The sequence below is a fragment of the Pholis gunnellus genome (assembly GCF_910591455.1).
Source record: "Pholis gunnellus genome assembly, chromosome: 1".
Taxonomy (NCBI): Eukaryota; Metazoa; Chordata; class Actinopteri; order Perciformes; family Pholidae; genus Pholis; species Pholis gunnellus.
Window position 1 is genome coordinate 9,261,318 of NC_136528.1, and position 20,058 is coordinate 9,281,375.

The 20,058-nt window shown below is 41.0% G+C and overlaps 3 protein-coding genes across 4 annotated transcripts; 1 reads left to right on the forward strand and 2 right to left on the reverse strand.

The window, feature by feature from the left end:
* The first annotated feature begins 992 nt into the window (after positions 1-992).
* Positions 993-3,624, forward strand: LOC306715977 (uncharacterized protein). Its single transcript, XM_079186494.1, has 4 exons — positions 993-1,049; positions 1,556-1,733; positions 1,843-2,054; positions 2,712-3,624. The coding sequence occupies exons 1-4, from the start codon at positions 1,026-1,028 to the stop codon at positions 2,949-2,951; spliced, it is 654 nt and encodes a 217-aa protein (XP_079042620.1). The 5' UTR covers positions 993-1,025; the 3' UTR covers positions 2,952-3,624.
* A 1,155-nt stretch (positions 3,625-4,779) lies between these two features.
* Positions 4,780-7,469, reverse strand: LOC306696843 (hyaluronan and proteoglycan link protein 3-like; the record flags this gene model as incomplete). Its single annotated transcript, XM_079160554.1, has 5 exons — positions 4,780-5,084; positions 5,915-6,220; positions 6,786-6,931; positions 7,021-7,249; positions 7,343-7,469. 5 exons carry the CDS (start codon positions 7,467-7,469, stop codon positions 4,780-4,782), a joined length of 1,113 nt encoding a protein of 370 aa, XP_079016680.1.
* A 2,237-nt stretch (positions 7,470-9,706) lies between these two features.
* On the reverse strand, positions 9,707-20,004 carry LOC306699997 (lactadherin-like). 2 transcript variants are annotated; one of them, XM_079164855.1, is made up of 10 exons: positions 19,864-20,004; positions 17,542-17,667; positions 17,328-17,459; positions 13,379-13,492; positions 12,913-13,094; positions 12,670-12,825; positions 12,424-12,568; positions 11,458-11,642; positions 11,207-11,362; positions 9,707-10,567 (listed from the first exon to the last, which is right to left on the reverse strand). In XM_079164855.1, exons 1-10 carry the CDS (start codon positions 19,937-19,939, stop codon positions 10,424-10,426), a joined length of 1,416 nt encoding a protein of 471 aa, XP_079020981.1. In that variant the 5' UTR covers positions 19,940-20,004; the 3' UTR covers positions 9,707-10,423. The 2 variants fall into 2 exon arrangements, with proteins under 2 accessions (XP_079020981.1, XP_079020980.1); XM_079164854.1 differs by having other exon boundaries at positions 11,458-11,660.
* Between the last annotated feature and the right edge of the window lie 54 nt (positions 20,005-20,058).

Sequence of the window (20,058 nt, forward strand, 5' to 3'; positions counted from 1 at the left end):
ACTCTTTCAGGAGATAACGAAAGTTGGTTCATTATCTGATAATGTAAAGTACAGATGAGCATGATATGTTTTTCCCTCTTTGAGACACACCCAGTAGGGATCGACTGTTTTTTTGTCACACACATTAACAAAGACGAGCATGTGAGCGGAATGACAGTGATGAAAATACTTTGAAACAACTCCAAAGGCATTCTAGGAAGTGACCATTGAACCCAAGCAGGAGATAATAATGTGTTCTCTGTGTGTAAATAATGTACAAACATGATAAACACTTGTACAAAGAAGAAATATTGAAGGTACTACATGCATTTGCAAGTGGGACAACTTTCACATTTCCTGCAGGAAATGATGATCAATGATTAAATAAATTATATCAGATAAAAAAAATAATGTATGCGAGAGCCAAATCTAAAAACAAGCGAATACTGATATAAGAGCAGTAAAGCACCGAGCAGGTCTAAGTGAACACAACATGCAAGAGGAATAATTCAGGGAAGGCTGTATTGTTTGTCTTTTATTATAAATACAAAATGAACCTATCAAGTGGTACATACTGAAGATTTGTATTTAATTTCATTAGACTGGAGTGCATTCATCATTATATACAGTTGAAGTATTAACAATATTACTGGCTTTACAGTGAATGAGAAAAACAAAGGCCTGATTGAATCTGGTAGTTTGTCTGCACTTTCAAACCGTCGTAGAAATTATCATTTTAACAATATGTTGTGTTAAAATCCTTCACTTATTGTACAGACTAAGGCTGATATAGCCCCTGATATAAGGAAAGAAAATACACCTTTACCTGTGGAATGTATTGTACAGGGAACTAGTATCAGCACCAAAGTAAGCAAAATATATGGAAAGTATTTCCCTTTATTTATTTCCCTTCTACTCAAGTTTTAGCAAAGAAGATTACATTACATTCAGTCCAGTAGGCGGTGGTAGTGCGCCTGCGCCACCGATAAAGAAGAAGCAGAAGAAGAAGAAGAAGAAGAAGAAAACGAAGAAGAAGAATTTAAAAGATGAACAGAGATCGAGACTTAAAAGTAAGTAAATCGACGAACGAACGACAATAATTACTGACTCGTATAATCATAACAAACATAACAGTTAAGTAACGTGTGACCGTTATGTTATTTTCACTTTTCAGCCATGTAACGTTGGTTAGTAGACTAAAGTTAAATACCTAAAGTTGTCTTCTTGATTTGCTAAGCTATTAGCTAATTGTCTCGCTAGCTACCTTGCAAAATCCTGTTGAAATAAGACTCAAACTAAATAAAAACTTCAGATGTAAATGAAAACTCCTCCGTGCATTGCTCTGTTGACGCTTCTTTGCGTTATCTGTCTTGAATATCATAGTTTAAACTTTAAATGGTAAACTACGTTTGTAGTTTGAGCCAACTTTTCCTGTCCTTTTTGCACACGTTCACATCACTGAACATATATTATATGAGAGCAGACAACAAGACTGTTGTAGCTGACGTTATTAAGTAGTGGAAGGACAGTTATGTATGCTAATGTTTATTACTAATGACTCTCTTATCTGTTTCAGCTCCACATATCTATCCACAAGGGATTATCCACTCCTCCTCTGCAAAAATGCAAGAACTGCTGCCATCCTGCCAAATATCATTGTCCATTTTGTTTACCGTCTTCCTTCAAACCGACCAAATACTCCAGGGTCAGGCTTCACTTAGACAATCATCTAAAGAGTAGCATTTATGTTCACGGTAAAGTTTTATGACATATTTTCATTTTTGTGATTTACTTGACAGTGTCAGCAAAGTTAATTAATCACCAATTGATTCATAATACAAATGTGTTGTTTGTATATTTCAGGGTACACAATCCACAGATGCAGGCTGGAGTGCAGGAATCAACCACACTTCCACTGTTTGTACTGCTCAGTCACGCGGATAAGGAAAGAAGATCTCAACAAGCATGTGCTATCCTGCCTACAGTTGATACGGCAGAGAGCCCCACAATCATCCCAACTACACACCAAAGGATCAACCTCCCCTGCAAAGGATGACATCCTATCATATGACATAGTAAGCCTGTGACCATGTATGATGCACTTTACATTTAACAGTTAAGTTTTCTGATGATCTTGGGTATGAATGAACAGAGCTTTTTCTAGCTTTCCTAAGTCACTTATGACTGTCAGCAACATATTTTTTAGACCAACTTTTGTATTTTAATTACTGAATGGAAGCAGTACCGTTGCGCCTGTTGACTCTACAACCAGCCTGCAGTTGTGCCAAAGCGTCACATTTTGTAATTAGTGATCTTGTGGTGTCTTTTGGATTTATTAGGTCTGTAACTCTGTTGTTCTTCAGGACCTTTTTTGGCATTATAAGTTGCATGTGATTGGTGTAATGGACAATCAACGTCCTGTATGTGAAGTCATGAGTCGGAGGGAGTCTTCGTTTGTCAAGGATTTCCTGAGGAAGAAAAATACCTCTTATCGTAAAACACTTCATAATCGATTGAATAGACTTGAATGTCAAAATCTAAGAGGAGACATTTTTTTTTCAATTGCAAATGTTTTAAATGTTCGTTAAATGCTAATGTGGACCGGTGGCCCAAACTTTTTTAGCCAGCTTTGGGTGTTTTATCTATCACAAACTGTGCATTATACCACCTTAAAGTTAAATCACTGTCATCGGACACCATACATGTTATTTTGTTCTGCTTTGTCCTCACAGGAAAGCTGTGATGACAGTGACGATCTAACCGTCACCGCAGATCGGGACCACCAACACAGCCGAGGAGCGAGCGGCAGCCAGCGAGTGACTCCTGTACAGACAAACAGTGAAAAGCCACAGGACTGCGATGAATTCTACTTCATGAACCTTGTGAAACTGTTTAAAAAGTTGTCCCCGCAGAAAAAGGCAGAGGTCAGGATGAAAATCGAGAGAATCGTCTTCGAAGCTGAGTTTGACTAGAAAGGGTTTACACACACATCAACAAATTAGTGTTTCCTGTTTGTTACGTTTTATTAAAAGAATTGTAAGTAGTAGAGTTTCAGTATCTTGGCTTTAATTTGTCTTTTCTCGCGGACAAATCCTGGAATATTTTTCGTCAGTATTTTGGTGCTAGCTAGTGAAGGTGCAAACTGGATTGTTTACAAGTTCTGAAGCGTTGTTACTATTACTAGATGCCTTCTGGGGCCCGTTTCACTACATTTACAACAAACAAGCTGTGATTTACAGAATGACATAATGTCTTCACTTGTTAGTTTAAAAGTATTTCATTGATCAAAACAAATGTCGTGCTTGTGGCCCACACATTAGCATTCAGAAACCTGGTAGCACTCGGAAATGTATTTGCTATTTTTCAGCAACAATAATTTGTGAAAAATAACGCCACAGTTTGACATAGTACTTCTAAACAAAATAGTTATAAATGAAAATGCTTTGTATGAAAACAATTAGTTGACACATTACGTTAAAACTTTTGACACTGTAAGAGAGATGTACTGTAAGGTTAATAACAAATAAGCAAAGATTTATGCAGTGAAGATGGTTCAGCCTGCTTCAGACAGATGCATTGTGGGACATTACTAATGCTTGGGCCAGTGTTTCTCAAATGCACAAAACAAATCAAGCTGCTGTTTAAGTATGAAACATGTTAAGAATTGTTTTTCATGCAAATAAAGATCTTGTAAGTCATGTGTTTGTGGGTGTACAATTTATTTGTGGAGAGACAAGAGTCTAATGTGCAAGGATTTTAATGGTTAGGAAAAGCCTTTGTTGTACAAAAATAAGTTGTATTTCTAGAATGTATGACTTAAAACTCAATACCTAACAGCTGGCTTAATAACTGGTTGCTATCCGACTCGTGGTGAGATTCTCACTAAGATGAACTCAGTAACGAACACCCACAGGACACGAGAGAGACTGGATGTTCTTCAGTTCACGCAGGTTTATTCGCATCACACAGAGTACAAGTAAACCGAGCTGTCCGGAATCAACTGACTAACATAGAAATGCACATCATTATACTGCCTTCGTTCCCCCCCTTAAAGATCTCCCCCCCTCTTCACAGACACCCGTTCTCAACTTAGACCCTTTACACAGGGGATATTTCAGACATCCTGTCTCTTATGTGACACTGCTACAGGCCTCGAAGTGAACTTACATCATTTTAATGAGCATGAAGTACATATAAAATCTGACCATACATAACTTTATGACTGTGAGACTGTGGAGATACCTGACTTAATTCCACACAATGAATATGATTGTACACTCATACATTTTTCTCCAACAATGGTTATACAGTTGAACCTCAATGTCCGCTTTGAATCACATGTCACAACTTTCATCAGCAAACGGAATCATTTCAATAAGCTGAAATTTGTATTAATGCTTAATAGCATGACGAGTGAAACAACATCCTAGTAAAGTAAAGTAAAAGCTTTGGTCTCGTGTACAAAACGAGAAGAGAAAAATATAGTATGATGTAGAAATAAAACTAAGGTTTACACCAGTGGTTCCCAACCTTTTTCACTTGTAACTTGTCAGCTATATCTACTTGTAACCAGGTCACGCAAAGCATGAGAGAGGGCTTTTCTCCATGTTACTTAGTTTTAGAGGCACGAGGATGTAAAATGATCCAGTACATCACAAGAAAAGAAAAGAGGAATGTCTGAAAAAGTAAATTATATTTTGTTTTGCATAAAAGCCTTTTTTTCCTCTTCTGCTTTCCTCTTCTGTTAAACATCACTCAGATCTTTCTTGTTACTGGATGAGTGATGGCATCTTTTCAACTTTACACTTCTGACCCCACAGAAGAGGAGGACTTGTAGCAGTAGACTCCGTGCTTGTGCTGAGGTGGTGGGAAGCCAAAGCTGTGCACCCCGGGCTCAGAGGGACCACAGTTTCTTCGTGGCTTGGTGATGGGATACCGAACGCTTCCATCGGCCAGCCACCCGGCGTCACAGTGGTCCAGCCCTTTTAGCTTCCAGGCGGCGTAGAGCTGTCCGACTTTGGCGACCTCCGCTCCGTCCTCCTGACACGCCTGCTGAGCCTCAGTCAGGTTCATCTTGTGAGGGGGCTGAAGATAGTAGACTTTCCCTTTGAAGGAAACACATTTATCGTGACATTAAGAGAAACTTCTGCAGGCTGGATAAAGCTCTTTAACATTACATTCAGTTAATCTAATTGTAACTGTCATGCCATAAAGCTGATATTCAAGCTGATATTCATTTTGAGGATGAAAAGTGGGGAAAACTTGTGAAATATACAGCAGAATCTTCTAAAGATGAGCTTTAAAGGTTCAAATCATAATTGTTGTAGTCAGTGTGTGTAACAGTTAGCGCTCATATAACGTTTAGTCATTTTTCTAGTGGTTTGACTGAATTACTAGTTGATTTGCATTAGACGTCTTGAAGCTTTTAGTTAATTAAAAGACTCAAGTTGGCTGCTGCAGACTACAATTTGACATGTCCCAGCAAAAAAATCACAGGTGTAAATAATGACATTAGCTGCTTTGGTTTCAGGGTCCTGATAATCACTTTTCACAGCTGCTGTTTTTACAGGCCGTTGCAGAGTAAACACAGGTGTAATCAATAAAATTAATTATGGCCCTGTTCCATTTAGGTGGGCCGGGGCCCTGTTATTGTGCACGCTGGCTCTATGGAATAGCTGTAACACTTTATAGAACAGGCGCGTAATCAATATTATCAATTACACCTGTTTACTCTGCAATTACATGTCAAACTGACTTCTAAAAATGGCTAATTGTGCATGCTGGCTTACCGTCACACTGAATAGAGCAATCATTAATGATATTAGTAACACCTGTGCTTCTCCTGCTACAAGTCAAACTGTGCTGTGAAAAAAAACAACCTTTTCTAGAATCCAGATCTTGAACCTGTGACGTTATTGGTCTCGCACCACCTCACCTCGGAGTGAAGAGGAGAAGCAGAAGACATCGTAGCGATGAAGGTGCAGACTGTGCCGTCTGCCGTAGCTCCGGACACCCGGGGCGAGGCCGTGCCCGCCGCAGGGCACTCTGGGCCGGGTGATGGGGTATTGGACCGTCCCGTCGGCCAGCCAGCCTGCATTGCACCAGTTCATGCCCTCCTTCCAGGACTGGAAGAGCTGTGTGAAGGTGGCCAGTGTGGAGTCCTGCTCCTCACAGGCCTGCTGGGCTCCCATGAAGCTGAGGTGGTAATGACCACCAGGGTGCTGGTAGGGAAACACCACCCCTGAGTGGAGGAATTGATTGGACACTATTACAAAGTATGTGGGCCTCAAAGGTCCCTCGCTGGGACACTTGGATAGAACAAAGCCATCATTCATGTTATTAGTAACACCTGTGCGTTTGTCTATGCGTCAAAGTCAAACTATCTGCAAGGTACAATTTCAATTAATCTACAACTAATACTTGTACAACTTAAATATCTACTACTTTTGATGTTTGTATACTGCTACTACAACACACATCAGTAATAACAATGAGACTTCTAATATTGCCAGTCTTTATTACATTTCTATGTTACAGAAGAATGGAATCAATTAACCAAGTGAGAATAATTGTGAGCAAGCAAGAAAACCCTTAAAACACATTTAATGCCAGGATTGAACATAAGTTGTAGCAGGTAGTTCCTATTCATATAAATGTATACCAATTCACCCCAAAACAAGTACAACCTAAACAGGCTAAAAGCTCAACGGTCTCAAACCTCTATTTTATAACCGGATCTCTGAATAGAAACAAAAGTTGTCTGTGTTAAATGAGAGTGGATGTCATGGTATATGGACACATTGTACCTCGTAACTCCAGATAAACTGAAGTGCTCCTGTCCTCCAGTCCGTCCACCACCTCGCAGCGGTACCGTCCTGTATCATTCAACAGGAGGTGAGTCATCACAAGTGTGGCATCTCCTGGGAAATCCTGTCTGAGCTGCACACGGCCCCTGACCGACAGACACACTGAGTTAAAACACAAACAAGCTCATGGAGAAAAGAGCAAATCATGAATGAATCATTTTGTCCTTCCAACAACCTGAAGGCCCCAAAGCTACGACTGCGGGAGCCGATGGCCACCAACACGTCTGTCTCATGTCCCCCAGCAGCAGGCACCCAGGACCACTTGACCCGGACCCGGACCCCCCTTGGCGAGCTCAACTCAGGCTCATACCAAAACCTGCAGGGCATGGTGGCATTACCCCCTCTGACTGCAAACACTGATGGCTGAGCAGAGTCCACATGGAGCTTCACACCACTGAAATGAACTGTAGGAAATGCAGACATTACATCTACGAATGTGGACTAACGGAACACATATTGCAGCGTTTTACATAAAGTAACATTTATCCTGTGCATACTTTCATTGTTGCCATGTCCATTGAGGTAGTCATGGTAGAAGAAGTTGTTTGGGACTGTGGGGGCAGCCAGGGAGACAACCAGCTGAGCCCCCAACAACAGCAGAGTTTGGAGGCAACAGATCATCATCAAATCCTGATCCTCAAAGAGAAATCTGATCGGCTCCTTTGTCCCTAAAATCACAGTGAGTGGAATAATGACTTTTGTTTGACTGCATTATTATTGCACAACCTGCTGTATTTGTAACTTCGGATGTTGTGACCATACGGTGTCAGTAGAGGTCAGTATGACACCATGTTTCTGAGCTCTGTCTGAGTTTTATGAAACTGTAATTTTGCCACTTTGACAACTTTAAGCATTTTATATGATAGTTCAAATAATGTTTTATGCATTCTGGCACTAAAACACTGCTGCTTTCAAAGGCTGATTTAAAAGATAGAAATGTTGATTATTTGCAGAATAGTTTACATCTTTGCAGGTTGTCTGGAACTATTTCAGTTATCGCCTTAATTGCAACACCTATGACATTGTTCGATTGTAAGATACTGACGCCAGGTCAGAACAAAACTGAAAAAGTCAAAATACAAAAGGTCTAATACATTTACAAAAGCGAATTTCAGAAGCTCAATTGACCAATAAAGTGACTCGCGTCATAAAGATTACACAACATATTTGATTGATTTATTTTCCTCACTTACCGTAAAACACTGATATTCTGCTTGCGTGGGTTAAATCCTTGTTGAAAGGAAAGCTTTGAGGTTGAGGAGCAGAAGTCAGAAGAAGTCAGATGGGAACAAATCCGTTTCTTCAAGAGGTCGCAGAAGATCTGAAGCGCACAGTGGGTTTCTTGTCAAATAACAAAAAGCGTAATTTTAAGTCTCCCCCAGTCTAAAATAATACAGGTGCATCTATAGTCAGTCGGTGATGCGCGTATTCTAACGTTTGGTTAAAGAGTGAGAGGGCTGTAATGCTGAACCACCGCGATCAAGCTGTTGGACTGGAAACCTACCTGAGGGTGTTTCTGCAGCCAGCGAGTGAAGGGAGGACCATGATGTCCCCTATTTCATCCATCAGTATCTCACATTTATAGTTCAAGTAGACCTATGCAAATTAGGAATGGAAAAAAAACAGAGCTTTCAGTTTATTTTTAGAATTCCAGCGTAAATTTGTAAAATGTGCTTTTCTAAAAAATGTTTGCATATTCTGCAAAACTACAAAAACATAACATTTTACCGAAAAACTTGTATCCAGTTGAATCTCAAACTAAACACCATGCTATAACCATTCAGTTTTATTTTAGGAGACGGTTCAGACTGCTAAATCTGCTTTAGAGTAGAATCAATATGATTTAATCAAATGTGATAACATTTTATACTGCAAGGCAGTTTAAGTACACTGGGTGAATTAATAACTATCTTAAAGTACAGATGAGTTGTTTTACTCCCACAAACCCAAGTTACAGAACCACCATTTTTCTTATAGTATAGGCCAACCATAAGATTTCAGCTCACGTTGTACAGCTGTTTGTGGAGGAATATCTTGGGGTGAAAACTCCCAAACTCTCTAAAAGCAGATGTTTGTTGCAGAGGCTGTTTGACTCCAGCTGGTAGCTGAATTGTTTTACTCCTGGAGGCTCTGTGATCTTTTATAGGAAAATGTGCTATGTTGTGCAAAACATGCAAATAATACACATCTATGCAATAAGGCATAGACACGCACAGTGAGGACAGATGTGTTGGAGATGCTCCGTCCTCCACTGTATTCATTTCATAGAGATGAAAGCTGTTGCCAGGGGCCAAACATACCAGGACTGTGAGTTTAGCAGGGATTTGAGTGCCTAACAGGGTGTAATTACTCTTGTTTAACAGCAGGCCAAAGCCCGGTAGTCCAGCGTGGAGAAGGATCCCAACATATCCATCGTGGTTGGGACAGTGTGAAGAAAGCAGGATGCAGCAGGTTCGTATTGGAAATGTTTGAGTTTAATTCTATTTCTGAGCTTCAAATTAAATACAAAGTCATACTTTACCGTCCTCTGCTGTTATGTTTGGCCAGCGATATGTTACAATTATATCAGCTTCTGAACAATGCAGACATGCTTCCTAAATGGACAGTTCCTCTCCTTCATGCTGCTCCCTTTGTGTATGTATGTGGCCTCAATGACCAGTCTGCTCATGCAGAACATTTGATCAGACATGGACATTGTCTGACCAAATGGGACTCTTATAGCCAGCAGTGGGAAATAAGCTATTATGTATCTGATAACATTCAGTATATCAATTCATACTACATGACAAAGACATGTTTTGTGTCTCTTGAAACAGCAAAAAAACGATTCCTTTTTAAAAATATTTATTAAACGATCGCAGTTCAAGATCAAGAATGAATAATAAAAAAAGAATGTAAAACAATGTTTATTTTCTACACATCTTTCTACATATTTCACATTTGTTGTAAAAAGGAGTTAAATGCAATGAAACTATTTGTAAGAATGAAGTGGAAAAATCTGCTGAAATATGTAAAGAAAACATGAAAGGTCCATCACTTGATTGACAGATCAGTGAGTTGCAGTTCAAATTTGAAAGGTTACATTTTCTACTCTTGGACATAACCTCTTCCAGGATTGTTGGAAAGCCAAAATATTATTGCACAGGCCCTGCGTCATTTGTGCTCGAGTCACTAAACCGCGATTAGGATGTTTTGTCATCTGTCCTCCGCAGACTGTTAAAACAAAAATGTCGGGTTGCTAACTGGTTAAAACGGGCAATTTAGCTTTGAGTACAACTGGAAGAGGTGAAGAGCACTACTATCACGTCTACCGACTTACGAGAACCTGAAATCAGGAGTAAATAATATGAACTAAGATCGAATTTAGTGTTTATCCAAAGCTGTTCAAATTCAACGTATTACTTCATACAGGACTCTCTGTGAGCAATGTCAAAACAATGTTAATAACATTAAACATTAAAGTTAGAAAGTGCTACAAAGTGTCACAGTCCCAGCAGCCAACAGGACCGTTATTCCTCTGCTGTGCTTTGAGGAGATGGAGCGACCGTGTGAGGATGGAGCCCTGTTAAGATGAGTTTCTAATCATCGCAGCCCAGCATCTCCATGCGCAGTGTGATGCGCTCGTGCCACTCCCAGGGGACGACGCGGACGTACCGGGCGTAGAACGGAGGCTCGAACAGATTCTTCTTGTGGGTGTTGTTGTCGATGTTGCCTTGGAAAAGCTGTGAATAAATGTTACGGTTATGGTTAAAGTAAAAACAATCAACTATTGGGCAGAAGTTATTGTATAAAGCATGTTCTGTCGAAAGTTGTTCAGTTCGCAAAGAGCGACAATTCAGTTGTAAGAAGAAACAGGTGACGAGGAAGGAAGTGGGCATCCTGCAATGTACACGTTTGGTAAATACATCCGCTGAATGTCTTACTGACCAGACCATCAGGGGCTGTTAATCAAACTGAGCTGTGCTGCCTTCTGACAACCTTACGACTCTTATCCTTCCAGCCCCATCCAGACGTTCAGAGCTTTTCAGACGATGACCCCGGGCAGCATCATTATGCCATGAGCCTGCTGCGGCTCTGCGCTCAGTAAAAACATCAAAGCTACAGTTTTATTGGATCTTCTGGGTCCAGCTATTGTAGCTAAACATGTCCTAGTTCTCTCAGAGAGAGAAGCCATGGCTCCACTTCTCCAGCAAGAGACATAAAATACATCTCATCAATCATGAAGGAAAAGAGAGAACAGAAAGGGGAGCGGACGTGTTTGACTTCTTTTTACAAACTTTACGTGTTATCATGCATCAGAAAAGAGGCTCATGAGACTCATTTATGAAGACGTACATACATATACATACAGTATGTCTGACCTTATCATTGCCGGTGTTTTCCTGCTTCACCATACTCCACGACTCTCCATCGTTACTGTAGGCAACTTTAAACAGTGTCACAAACTGCACCACCCCAAAGTCCTTGGCCCCCTGAGTGATGATGCCTGTGAGTCGTTTTGTCTTCTCTAGATCGACCTGGTGAAGGAACAAAGGAAACACTGATACTCTGCAACACCTGCTGGCTTTGAAGGACACATTTTCCAGTAGTGACATTTTTCTCCCCCCCTCACCTGGATCCACTCTGAGCGGTTGTTGTATGCAGGAGACCAGGCGTTTGTCTTCCCCTGCTTATCCAGTCGGGCAAACTGAGGGTGCCACGTGAAGGTATCAATGCCCCACGTGCGGAAAGAGCTGGAGGCCGAAAGCTGCCCATCCGAGACGAGGCGAGACTTCATTCCCAGAGGCTCTGAGCAACCTGCCGTGTTTGAATAAACTGTGAATCAAAAGCAGGCGGAAAGAGGGAGGATGGGGAAACCCAGAGCGACAGAAAGAGAACGAGGAAAAAAAAGAATACACCCGAAGAAATTAAATTCCACTTTCATCCATCTGAAGAAATATTCAGAAGAATGTGATTGATTCAAATCATTTTTACACCCAAGACTGACCAAGAAGATGGAGCAGAAAGAGGCGTACAGAGCAGAGGAATTCATGCACTAATGTGTGTAAAGTGTGTGTAAACATCCACCATGTTTCTGTGTAAATGTGTTATGTTCAAAGGACAAAAATATGGAGGTGTGGTTTTTTTTCTCGCTCTGTGCGTGTGTGCTTGGAATTGGTGCTTTAACTGTTGCACAGTGAGGTCTACACACAGAATACTGTTTATACTATTCATATTCTATCTGACCACGGCTGGATGGAGGCCACGTTATGTACCTAAAATAAAGTCTTCGACTGTCAAGTTTGCTTTTCAGTGTAACCTCAGCAAGAAGAAATAAACACACCAAAACAATAGACAGAGGGAAAGTTAAACAAAAGAGACTTCAAGGAATATTGTATATAATTTTGCAAAACAAATGTTCAAAATGGAAAGTTCACAGAAGTTTTAACTTGCCTCAACCTGAACTTACTGTAGTTTGTCTGTTCCTTTTCAATAACATCAAATGTGTCATAATAATAATAAGATAATTCATCATCAATAAGTTTCTGTACCTGCTGTGCGCATTTAAATTGTAACCGGGTGTTTTCTGTCTGTTTACCATTGAGTTCACAGCCCACCAGCTCCATGCGCAGCGTGCAGGCCCTGCGGCAAACCACAGGGATGATGCGGATGTACTGGGCCACGATAGGAGGGTCAAAGAGGTTGGTCTTGGTGCTGTCGTTATCTGTGTTGCCAATAAAAACCTGCAGCCCACGGACACAGTAGATTAGGAGAGTATAGAAAGCTTCTCTTTCTGCTGGTAAACATAAGTAATTTGTGTTAAATACAAGGGAGGTCCTCTAACCTTGTCCCTCCGTTGGCCGTTCTCTCTGTAAGTGATATAAGCGTTTCCATCGAAGCTGCTCGCCACCTTGAAGGCCTTGATGTACTCAGACGTGCCCATGCGACTGGCACCCTGACTGATGATGCCCGTCAGACGCATCTTCTTCTGCATATTAATCTGTTGTCAACAAGTGAACAAGTGTTAGTCAGCGTCCCAGCTCTCGGTCGTCAGCCTCATGGTTTTAAAGTGCTCGGGTTCTCTCACCTCGATCCAGGGGTTCTTGTCGTGGGCGGCTGACGTCCAGGCATTGACGATGCCCTGGTTGTTGAGTCGGGCCAACTCCGGGCCCCAGCGCTGAAGACCCAGAATGCCGTAGTGCAAAGAGGAAGCTGAAATCTGGGACTCCACGATCGCTCCTCCCTCCATCCCCAGCAGAGAAATGCAACCTGGGACACAGCCATTTAAATATTAGCAAGCAAGTTACTACAGTTTCTCCTGTTTGTGAGTATTTTTGAGTCTTGAAATTATTATTATTATTTGTACCTCTCTATAGTTTAAATCACATGAATTACAGTGCAATTGTGGTGTTAAAAAAACGTTTTCCATTTAAAATAACTTTGACTTATGCTTGACTAACCACTAGTAGTACTTGTAAAATACTAAAATTAGATTTAATTTGCACCTTTTGAAAACATATTTTTTAGGAAAAGTAGGTAGTTAGTGAACGTACTTAGCTGGCACTGCTTTCCAACATACGGTGAGGGGCATTGGCAGGTGTAGTCGCCATCGAGATCTCGACATATCCCTCTATTCTTACAGGGCTGGTTGGCACAGTCGTTCACATCTGGAAAAAAAAGATTTCCATCAAGACTCACAAAAAAGATGATTGTTTAGAGATGTGGTGCACACCTGCACCACAAACGGGCCCTTATACAGAGAACGGAGGGAGGTGGAGGCAGGTGGAGGGCCACAATAGCCTAACTGTGTCTCCAACATAAGTAGTTTCTCTTAAATTGTTCACGATGACAGAAATGCCCCCGAGGGCAGCACTGAGGAGGCGGGACCCTCTTGGCAACAAGCTTAAAGGGCTCAGCCAGTTAAAGGTGAAAGGTGAAAGGTCACGGTTGATAATTGTAATTCTGTGCCATGACTCGATGAATGTGAACATACACAGGAGGTTATATCCATTCATCATCAGTTAGCCCAAAAACTGTTTATGTATTGTGGCAACTGTATAATAATAATAACAGCTCTGACAGCCGGACAAACGTCTCTTTAGAATATATTTTGTATTTCTGCTGATAAAATTAGTCAATAAATGTCATATGCACGGTTCTAGTTAAGATCTCGCTTCACAGACAAACGCCTTGTTTTCCTCCACAGTAGCCATAGTAACAAAGCAAGTCTGTGGTCACTTCCTGTATCCTATTTGAACACTGCACGTGTAATGCTGTCTAGTCTCCACTAGGTGGCATGCTGGACCAGCATGTCTAAATGGTTTATCTAGATCACTATGATGATCGTGATAAAAGGGCCTAATATCTTTCCCAGGGGATGCTAAACCAATTTGTGAACCACTATTCAGACATAAGACCAAGCAATATAATACTTTTCTTCTATACAAAGATCTGGGTTCCACCGAGGAGCTGCAGGTAACTAGCTGATAAGAAAAGCAGCAGTGCTGTTTTGCTGGAAGAACTGTATGAAGTTCCGTTGGTAATTACAGTCTTTGCATTAAGAAAAACAGCAGCTCCTTTATGAAATTATAGGTTTTGACTGGATCTTAATGGATGTTTATGATGTTTCCCTAAACCTCACCTACGCATTGAGACAATCTTCACTGCAGCCAGATCAGGACTGAGTACAGCTCCTCTTCATGTAGCTTGCTAAACACTTACTGCGAAACACAACTAGCGAATCACAGCCAACTGAGTCGATGTATGTGTGTGTGTGTGTGTGTGTGTGTGTGTGTGTGTGTGTGTGTGTGTGTGTGTGTGTCAGGGATGACACACAAAGCTAATACTTGTATCTGTTTATGTATTTTTTGCATTAAATTGTTATATCTATTGTACTAGAAATCTGTCATATCTATATATTCACCTGCCAACAAAATAATATCATATTTCAACCACGTACCTGAATTAATCTAATCATGGAATATATTTGAAGCTTAAAGTGGTCTAAATGTGTAACTGTTAGTTGTCCTGATGGGAATAAAAAGCAGAAATAGAACTGGACTTAGTGGTAAAATACAAGTCACAATAGCACTATTGCAGCATATTGCAGGATCTTTTCTGTTAAACTGGAGGTTGTGTATATAATGGGAGGAGGCCCAGATTAATGTAGTTCTTGATGAAAATGAAGCTATTGACCAAATACAGGCCACACTGTATTTTTTTGTTGTGTACATACAATGGGAGGAGATACAGATTAAAATATATTGAAATGCTTATTGAAAGAAAAAAACAATAAGAGAGTTATTGACTAAAATCTGACAAGCTCCCTTGACAGGAAACTGAAGTTAAGCTCCTTTTTGAGACAACGCCTAACTTCAGTTTCCTGTCTTCTAACGAGCCTCGCAGTGCCCTGAACGATGAAAATTAAAATACCACATCTGGAGCCAGCATTATCCTGCAATGAATGTTACCAATGCACTAAAGTTATCCTACATTGAATGTCTGAGTATTTAACATGTGTTTTTCTTCTCTTAGTCTTTATGTTTACATCCTGGTGCATCTCTATCATGTAAAGTCCTGCTGCTTTGGCTACTAGCAGTTCATTTTCCTATTGCACAAACAACAATCAAACTGGATCATTTTTGACACAGAAGAAAACGTTTAAATTATGAGCCAAGGTCTGTTTAACATTCGGTACAAACTACAAAATAAGATCCCACAGGAAAATGTGAAGTTAAATGTAACTTGTCCAGCCTTATTTCACCTCTCTTACTAACTCTACCAGACTTCAGAACTTAAGCACATGACAGGTTGACGTAATGCCACACAGGTCAGTTTAATTCTTTTTCCCGTAAACACTAAGAGGATTGGTCACAACTTACAAACACATGCCTGTATGGCTGTGACAAGACTGGCACAACACAGCTGATAACACTGAGAAACAGGTGATCCTACCAAGAGAAGGGCCGAAATAGCCTCTGTTGGAGCCATAATGTAGTTTTGTTGGTTTCTTTTGTTTTTGAGGAAAACACGGGGTGGGTTTACACATGCAGTTCTGACATTGAACAGTGGGTGGCACATTAACCTAAAAGTGCATATATGTAAGTGCCTGGTAATGAGAATCAGGTGTGTGTGTGTGCACGGGAAGCTAACAGTTTTTGACCGTGTCAAGGCAACGTTTCTTGTCAAGGTATCGTGTCAATGTGGCATGTCAGCGCAGAGTTTCAAGGTGATATATTATCCTGTCAAGTACCCAATGTTGTTCTGTTATGGTATCAATATGCAACCGGAATAAATGGATCAACGGATTGAAAGAAAGACAGCGCATTGGACAATGAAATGTTTGTTGAACACGCGGCCGATCAACTTCTCCCGTTCGCCCCCCCCCCCCCAGTGGCTTTAAGATATAAAATGGATATTGGTTAAAGTCATTACAGCCTCACTGATTTGAGCTGGTATTATTTTTCACATGTTTTGTTGACGTGACATTAGTGCCAAGTATGACTGTATGTCTGTGCATTTACTGTATACAACATGTGGGACAGTTTAAACCTCATTCCAGTCCAGCCTGTGACGTCTGACTGAATCAAAATTAGAAAATGTTTGGGAGTAGACGACCACACTGCAGGAAGACTACAATTGGTGGTCAGGCTGTGGGCTCCAGAGGGAGAGCTGTTCATTCACAAAAAAGGCCTCTTCAGTAATGGCAAGAATTAAAGTCATGCAAGTTACTTATTTTATCTTTTTCATCCCTATGACTTTTTCTTTCAGCAGTCGTTCACACAAAGCGTATAGCTGTTTAAATTCAGAAACACTTCTTTTACTCCAGAAGATTTTGATAATCAGTTTCACGCCCGGACAACATAATCCTCTATTTCCTCCCTTTTCTAATTATTTCAAGTCATTCTTCCACTGATAAACCTAAGATTCAGCAATAATTCCGAGTCATTACATTAAGTGGATATGATAGGATTCACTTTTATCAAATTCTTCTTCATCTGATTTGGTCAAGCTTGAACACAAACGGTTGCAGTGTTGAACCTACGTGGAGGGCGTCTGCATGCTAAGAGACTTGGAGTGGTCTTTTAGTAATTAGCCGAACAGAATGATCGCAGAACCCGCTGAATGAGGCTCTTTCATGGAAATGCTGAGCGGACTACACACCTCTTTCACTGCCGATGATGTGACAGGATGGAAAATGCTCATGTGTTCACAGAGAAGTCTGCTGAGAGTGGAGCCCACTCTGCTATTTCTATTACTCTGCCTGTCGGACAAAAATGTGGCTTTAAATTCTCTCACTCACTCTCATTTGCTTGCTTTTTTCTTGCACGTCAGCATAATGGTTATATAAAAGCTTTCCAAATTAATTGAATAGATAGCAAAATATCGAAAAACAACTAACTGACAGTACACATTTAAAGATATTTATGGTGTGTAAAAATGTAAATCCACAGGGCCAGAGAGGCAACTCAGACTCATGAATCACATCCACAAGGAACTCACTGATCTGGCAGTGCACTCCCTCGAAGCCGGGCTCGCACTTGCAGACGTACTCGTTGAAAACGTCTCCTCGTCTGGTTGGAGCGATGATCTTGCACGACCCATCGTTCTTGCAGGGGTTCGGACTGCAGGGTCCTGAGAAAGAAGGAAGACAAATTGGTTTAAAGCGCCTGATGTAACCAGGCTTTTTCCTCCAAGTGGTTCCACTGTGCCGTACCGATCTCTGTCAGGTTGCAGCTGTCTCCACCGAAGCCATCCGTACAGATGCAGATGAACGGATCCTCTCCTATCCCTGTCACACATGTTCCTCCATTATGGCAAACATTCACCTTACAGTAGTCACCTGAGGAAATGAGAGAAACAAGGAGTTATAAAACCGACAGTACAGCAGTGCAGCTACAACACATGTTGTTTTGCATCAATTGCTGGCCTGTGAATGTGGAAACATTTAGCCTCCTGATCTTGTTATGCTATCGCTTAAATTCAAGCCACAGATGAGCAGAACAAGCTCCCACTAATTCTATGGAGGTTGTCACAAGTCATTCTGGTCAAATTAATTGATTTAGTTTGTTAAATAGAAGAAAATATAGAAGATTGAGAAGGAACAAACAGAGTATCATTACCAAATCAATCAAGGTGCCCTCCAGCAATTTATTATTGCACTTTCATAAAGTCGGGGGTCTTAGGAAGAGATAGATTTAAAAAACAACAGAGCCTGAGACATCCTAATGTTAAGTCCCAAGTACTATAGGCCACGCCTTTCAAACTCCATGCCCCCAAGCCACAATAACCCTGATGACATCACCAGGGTTCTCACAATAACACTCCCTGTGACGAGAAAAGGGAACGTGATGTGTAAAATGGTTGAGTGCCCCTTTAATATATAAAGTGATAATGGTAACATAACATGCCGAGTTTGGGATGTATTTGTGGTATTGTCTGACCTCTTAGTGCTCAGAATACACTGAGTTTTAATAGTCAGAATCTGATCTACTGCGTTTCTTTGTTGCTGGAGTGTCTGGCCTTTGTAACAGCAGTGGTGCTGCAGCTTCGGCCCAAAGTGCTGAGTCACAGATCCTGGCTGGATTAGGAGAATTATGGTATAGACCTCCAGTGGGAGCGGCAGGGCACAGATTTATGAGTCACACTGAAGTTGTCAAATTTAAGAAGCCTTAACCAACCCGTTGAGTCACTACCGATGCCACGTCGGAGTCATTCAAGCTCTGAGCAACAACAGGTGGAACTTTTTTGTAGACAATGTGTGAATGCTGCAGACTGCAGACTTTAACAATGAGGCCCAGAAACACAATATTGAGTCGGCGGACATGATTTTTGTCATCATAATAACAAGTTTTTATGCAGCCAACCCTGACAACAGAACGTGTCCGTGTGCAGGATTAAGAGCTTGCAGGATTAGCCAGGGTACACAGATGCATGCAGCTCTTCCAGGAACGAGCAGTTACACAACATGACAGTGCAGCAGCTCCAGAGTGGCTCAGGACACGCAGCACACCTGACTGACAGGTGGGTAAGGAGCAAAGCCAAATAGGCCCTGAATGTACACAAACATCATCATCAGAAGAACAGCAGCCGCAGCAATCACAGTCAAAGTCTACATATTTGGCAGCATTTTAAGTGCTGCTGGTTGGCGGCACATTTCCAGGTTGAACTAAAGTCAGGTGGGTGGACAGCTGGTTTGTGTCGGCTCCAGACAGGAGCACATAATGGTGTTATGTTCCCCCCCCCCCCCCCATCTCTTTGTGTGACCAGAAAGATGCCCACGGGACAACAATACATTCAAATGTAAGCTCAAATAAAATGTGTACAAATCTTTTGTTTGCAGGAAATAATTACATTTCATTACAGCATGTAACATCTATTTTACAAACCTGCCTCTTATGTTATAATCACTGTGTGAAATAGTACTTTGTAATAACAGAGCCTCCCATGTAATAACAGAGTAGTCTCACAATTCATCACTCATTCCATCGTGACAATAATACGATGGCATGTTGGGATGAAGGACTTACCCATTACATATTTACTGTGTTCTGGAAAAACTGCATATTTTAATGACTGAACCCTGAATGTATTTCATGGGTAATTTGGGGATGGGAAATGATAAAGAAGAGAAAATTGTAATTGTTCCATAAAAAAAGCTATAAAATGAAAGACATTTGGCATCCAGTGGTTGTTTACTGAGGAAAGACAAAAGCCCCCACTTTTCCCATCACCAAGAGACCTTGACACCCAGTAGGAAAAAACTAAACTAGATCCTCGAGAGTCAGTAAAAGTAATAGACCTACTGAAGGATAAACTAACTACTGTAATGGGATACATAAAAAATGGAATGGAAAACAAGATTAGGTAGGCCTGTCATAGTTATGTGCCAAAGTTCTCCAGTGGAATATTTGGGATAAAACAAAGTCTGATGTTAGAAGTAGAAATGACATTCTACACAAGAAAGCAACATAGACCGCAAGAGCTCTGAATGAATGCGATTAAACAGATTTGTGTCGATGGTTTAAAAAGGACTTACCTCTGACTGAACACAGGCAAAGTAGAAGAGTAAATGTTGTAAACGTAGCTGTTAATACATTTCCGGGACGTTTCATGGTTGTTTACTCTTACTTTGTTTTGTTCCGCACGATTGTTTGTTCGCAGCGCTAAACGTCTAACTAATGCTGCCTTAAAGGGCCGTCGGAAATATCGGAATTCCGACGGGGATATAAAG

What these genes read in the sequence shown, in the direction of transcription:
- LOC306715977 (XM_079186494.1), top strand. Translation starts at nt 1,026, where the DNA reads ATGAACAGAGATCGAGACTTAAAA. An exon ending in ACAGAGATCGAGACTTAAAA is followed by an intron (nt 1,050 to 1,555) that starts GTAAGTAAATCG and finishes TATCTGTTTCAG; the next exon opens with CTCCACATATCTATCCACAA. An exon ending in ACATCCTATCATATGACATA is followed by an intron (nt 2,055 to 2,711) that starts GTAAGCCTGTGA and finishes TTGTCCTCACAG; the next exon opens with GAAAGCTGTGATGACAGTGA.
- LOC306699997 (XM_079164854.1), bottom strand. Translation starts at nt 19,939, where the DNA reads ATGAAACGTCCCGGAAATGTATTAACAGCTACGTTTACAACATTTACT. An exon ending in GGTGGGCTGTGAACTCAATG is followed by an intron (nt 11,661 to 12,423) that starts GTAAACAGACAG and finishes TTTGATTCACAG; the next exon opens with TTTATTCAAACACGGCAGGT. An exon ending in AAAACACCGGCAATGATAAG is followed by an intron (nt 10,568 to 11,206) that starts GTCAGACATACT and finishes ATTTATTCACAG; the next exon opens with CTTTTCCAAGGCAACATCGA.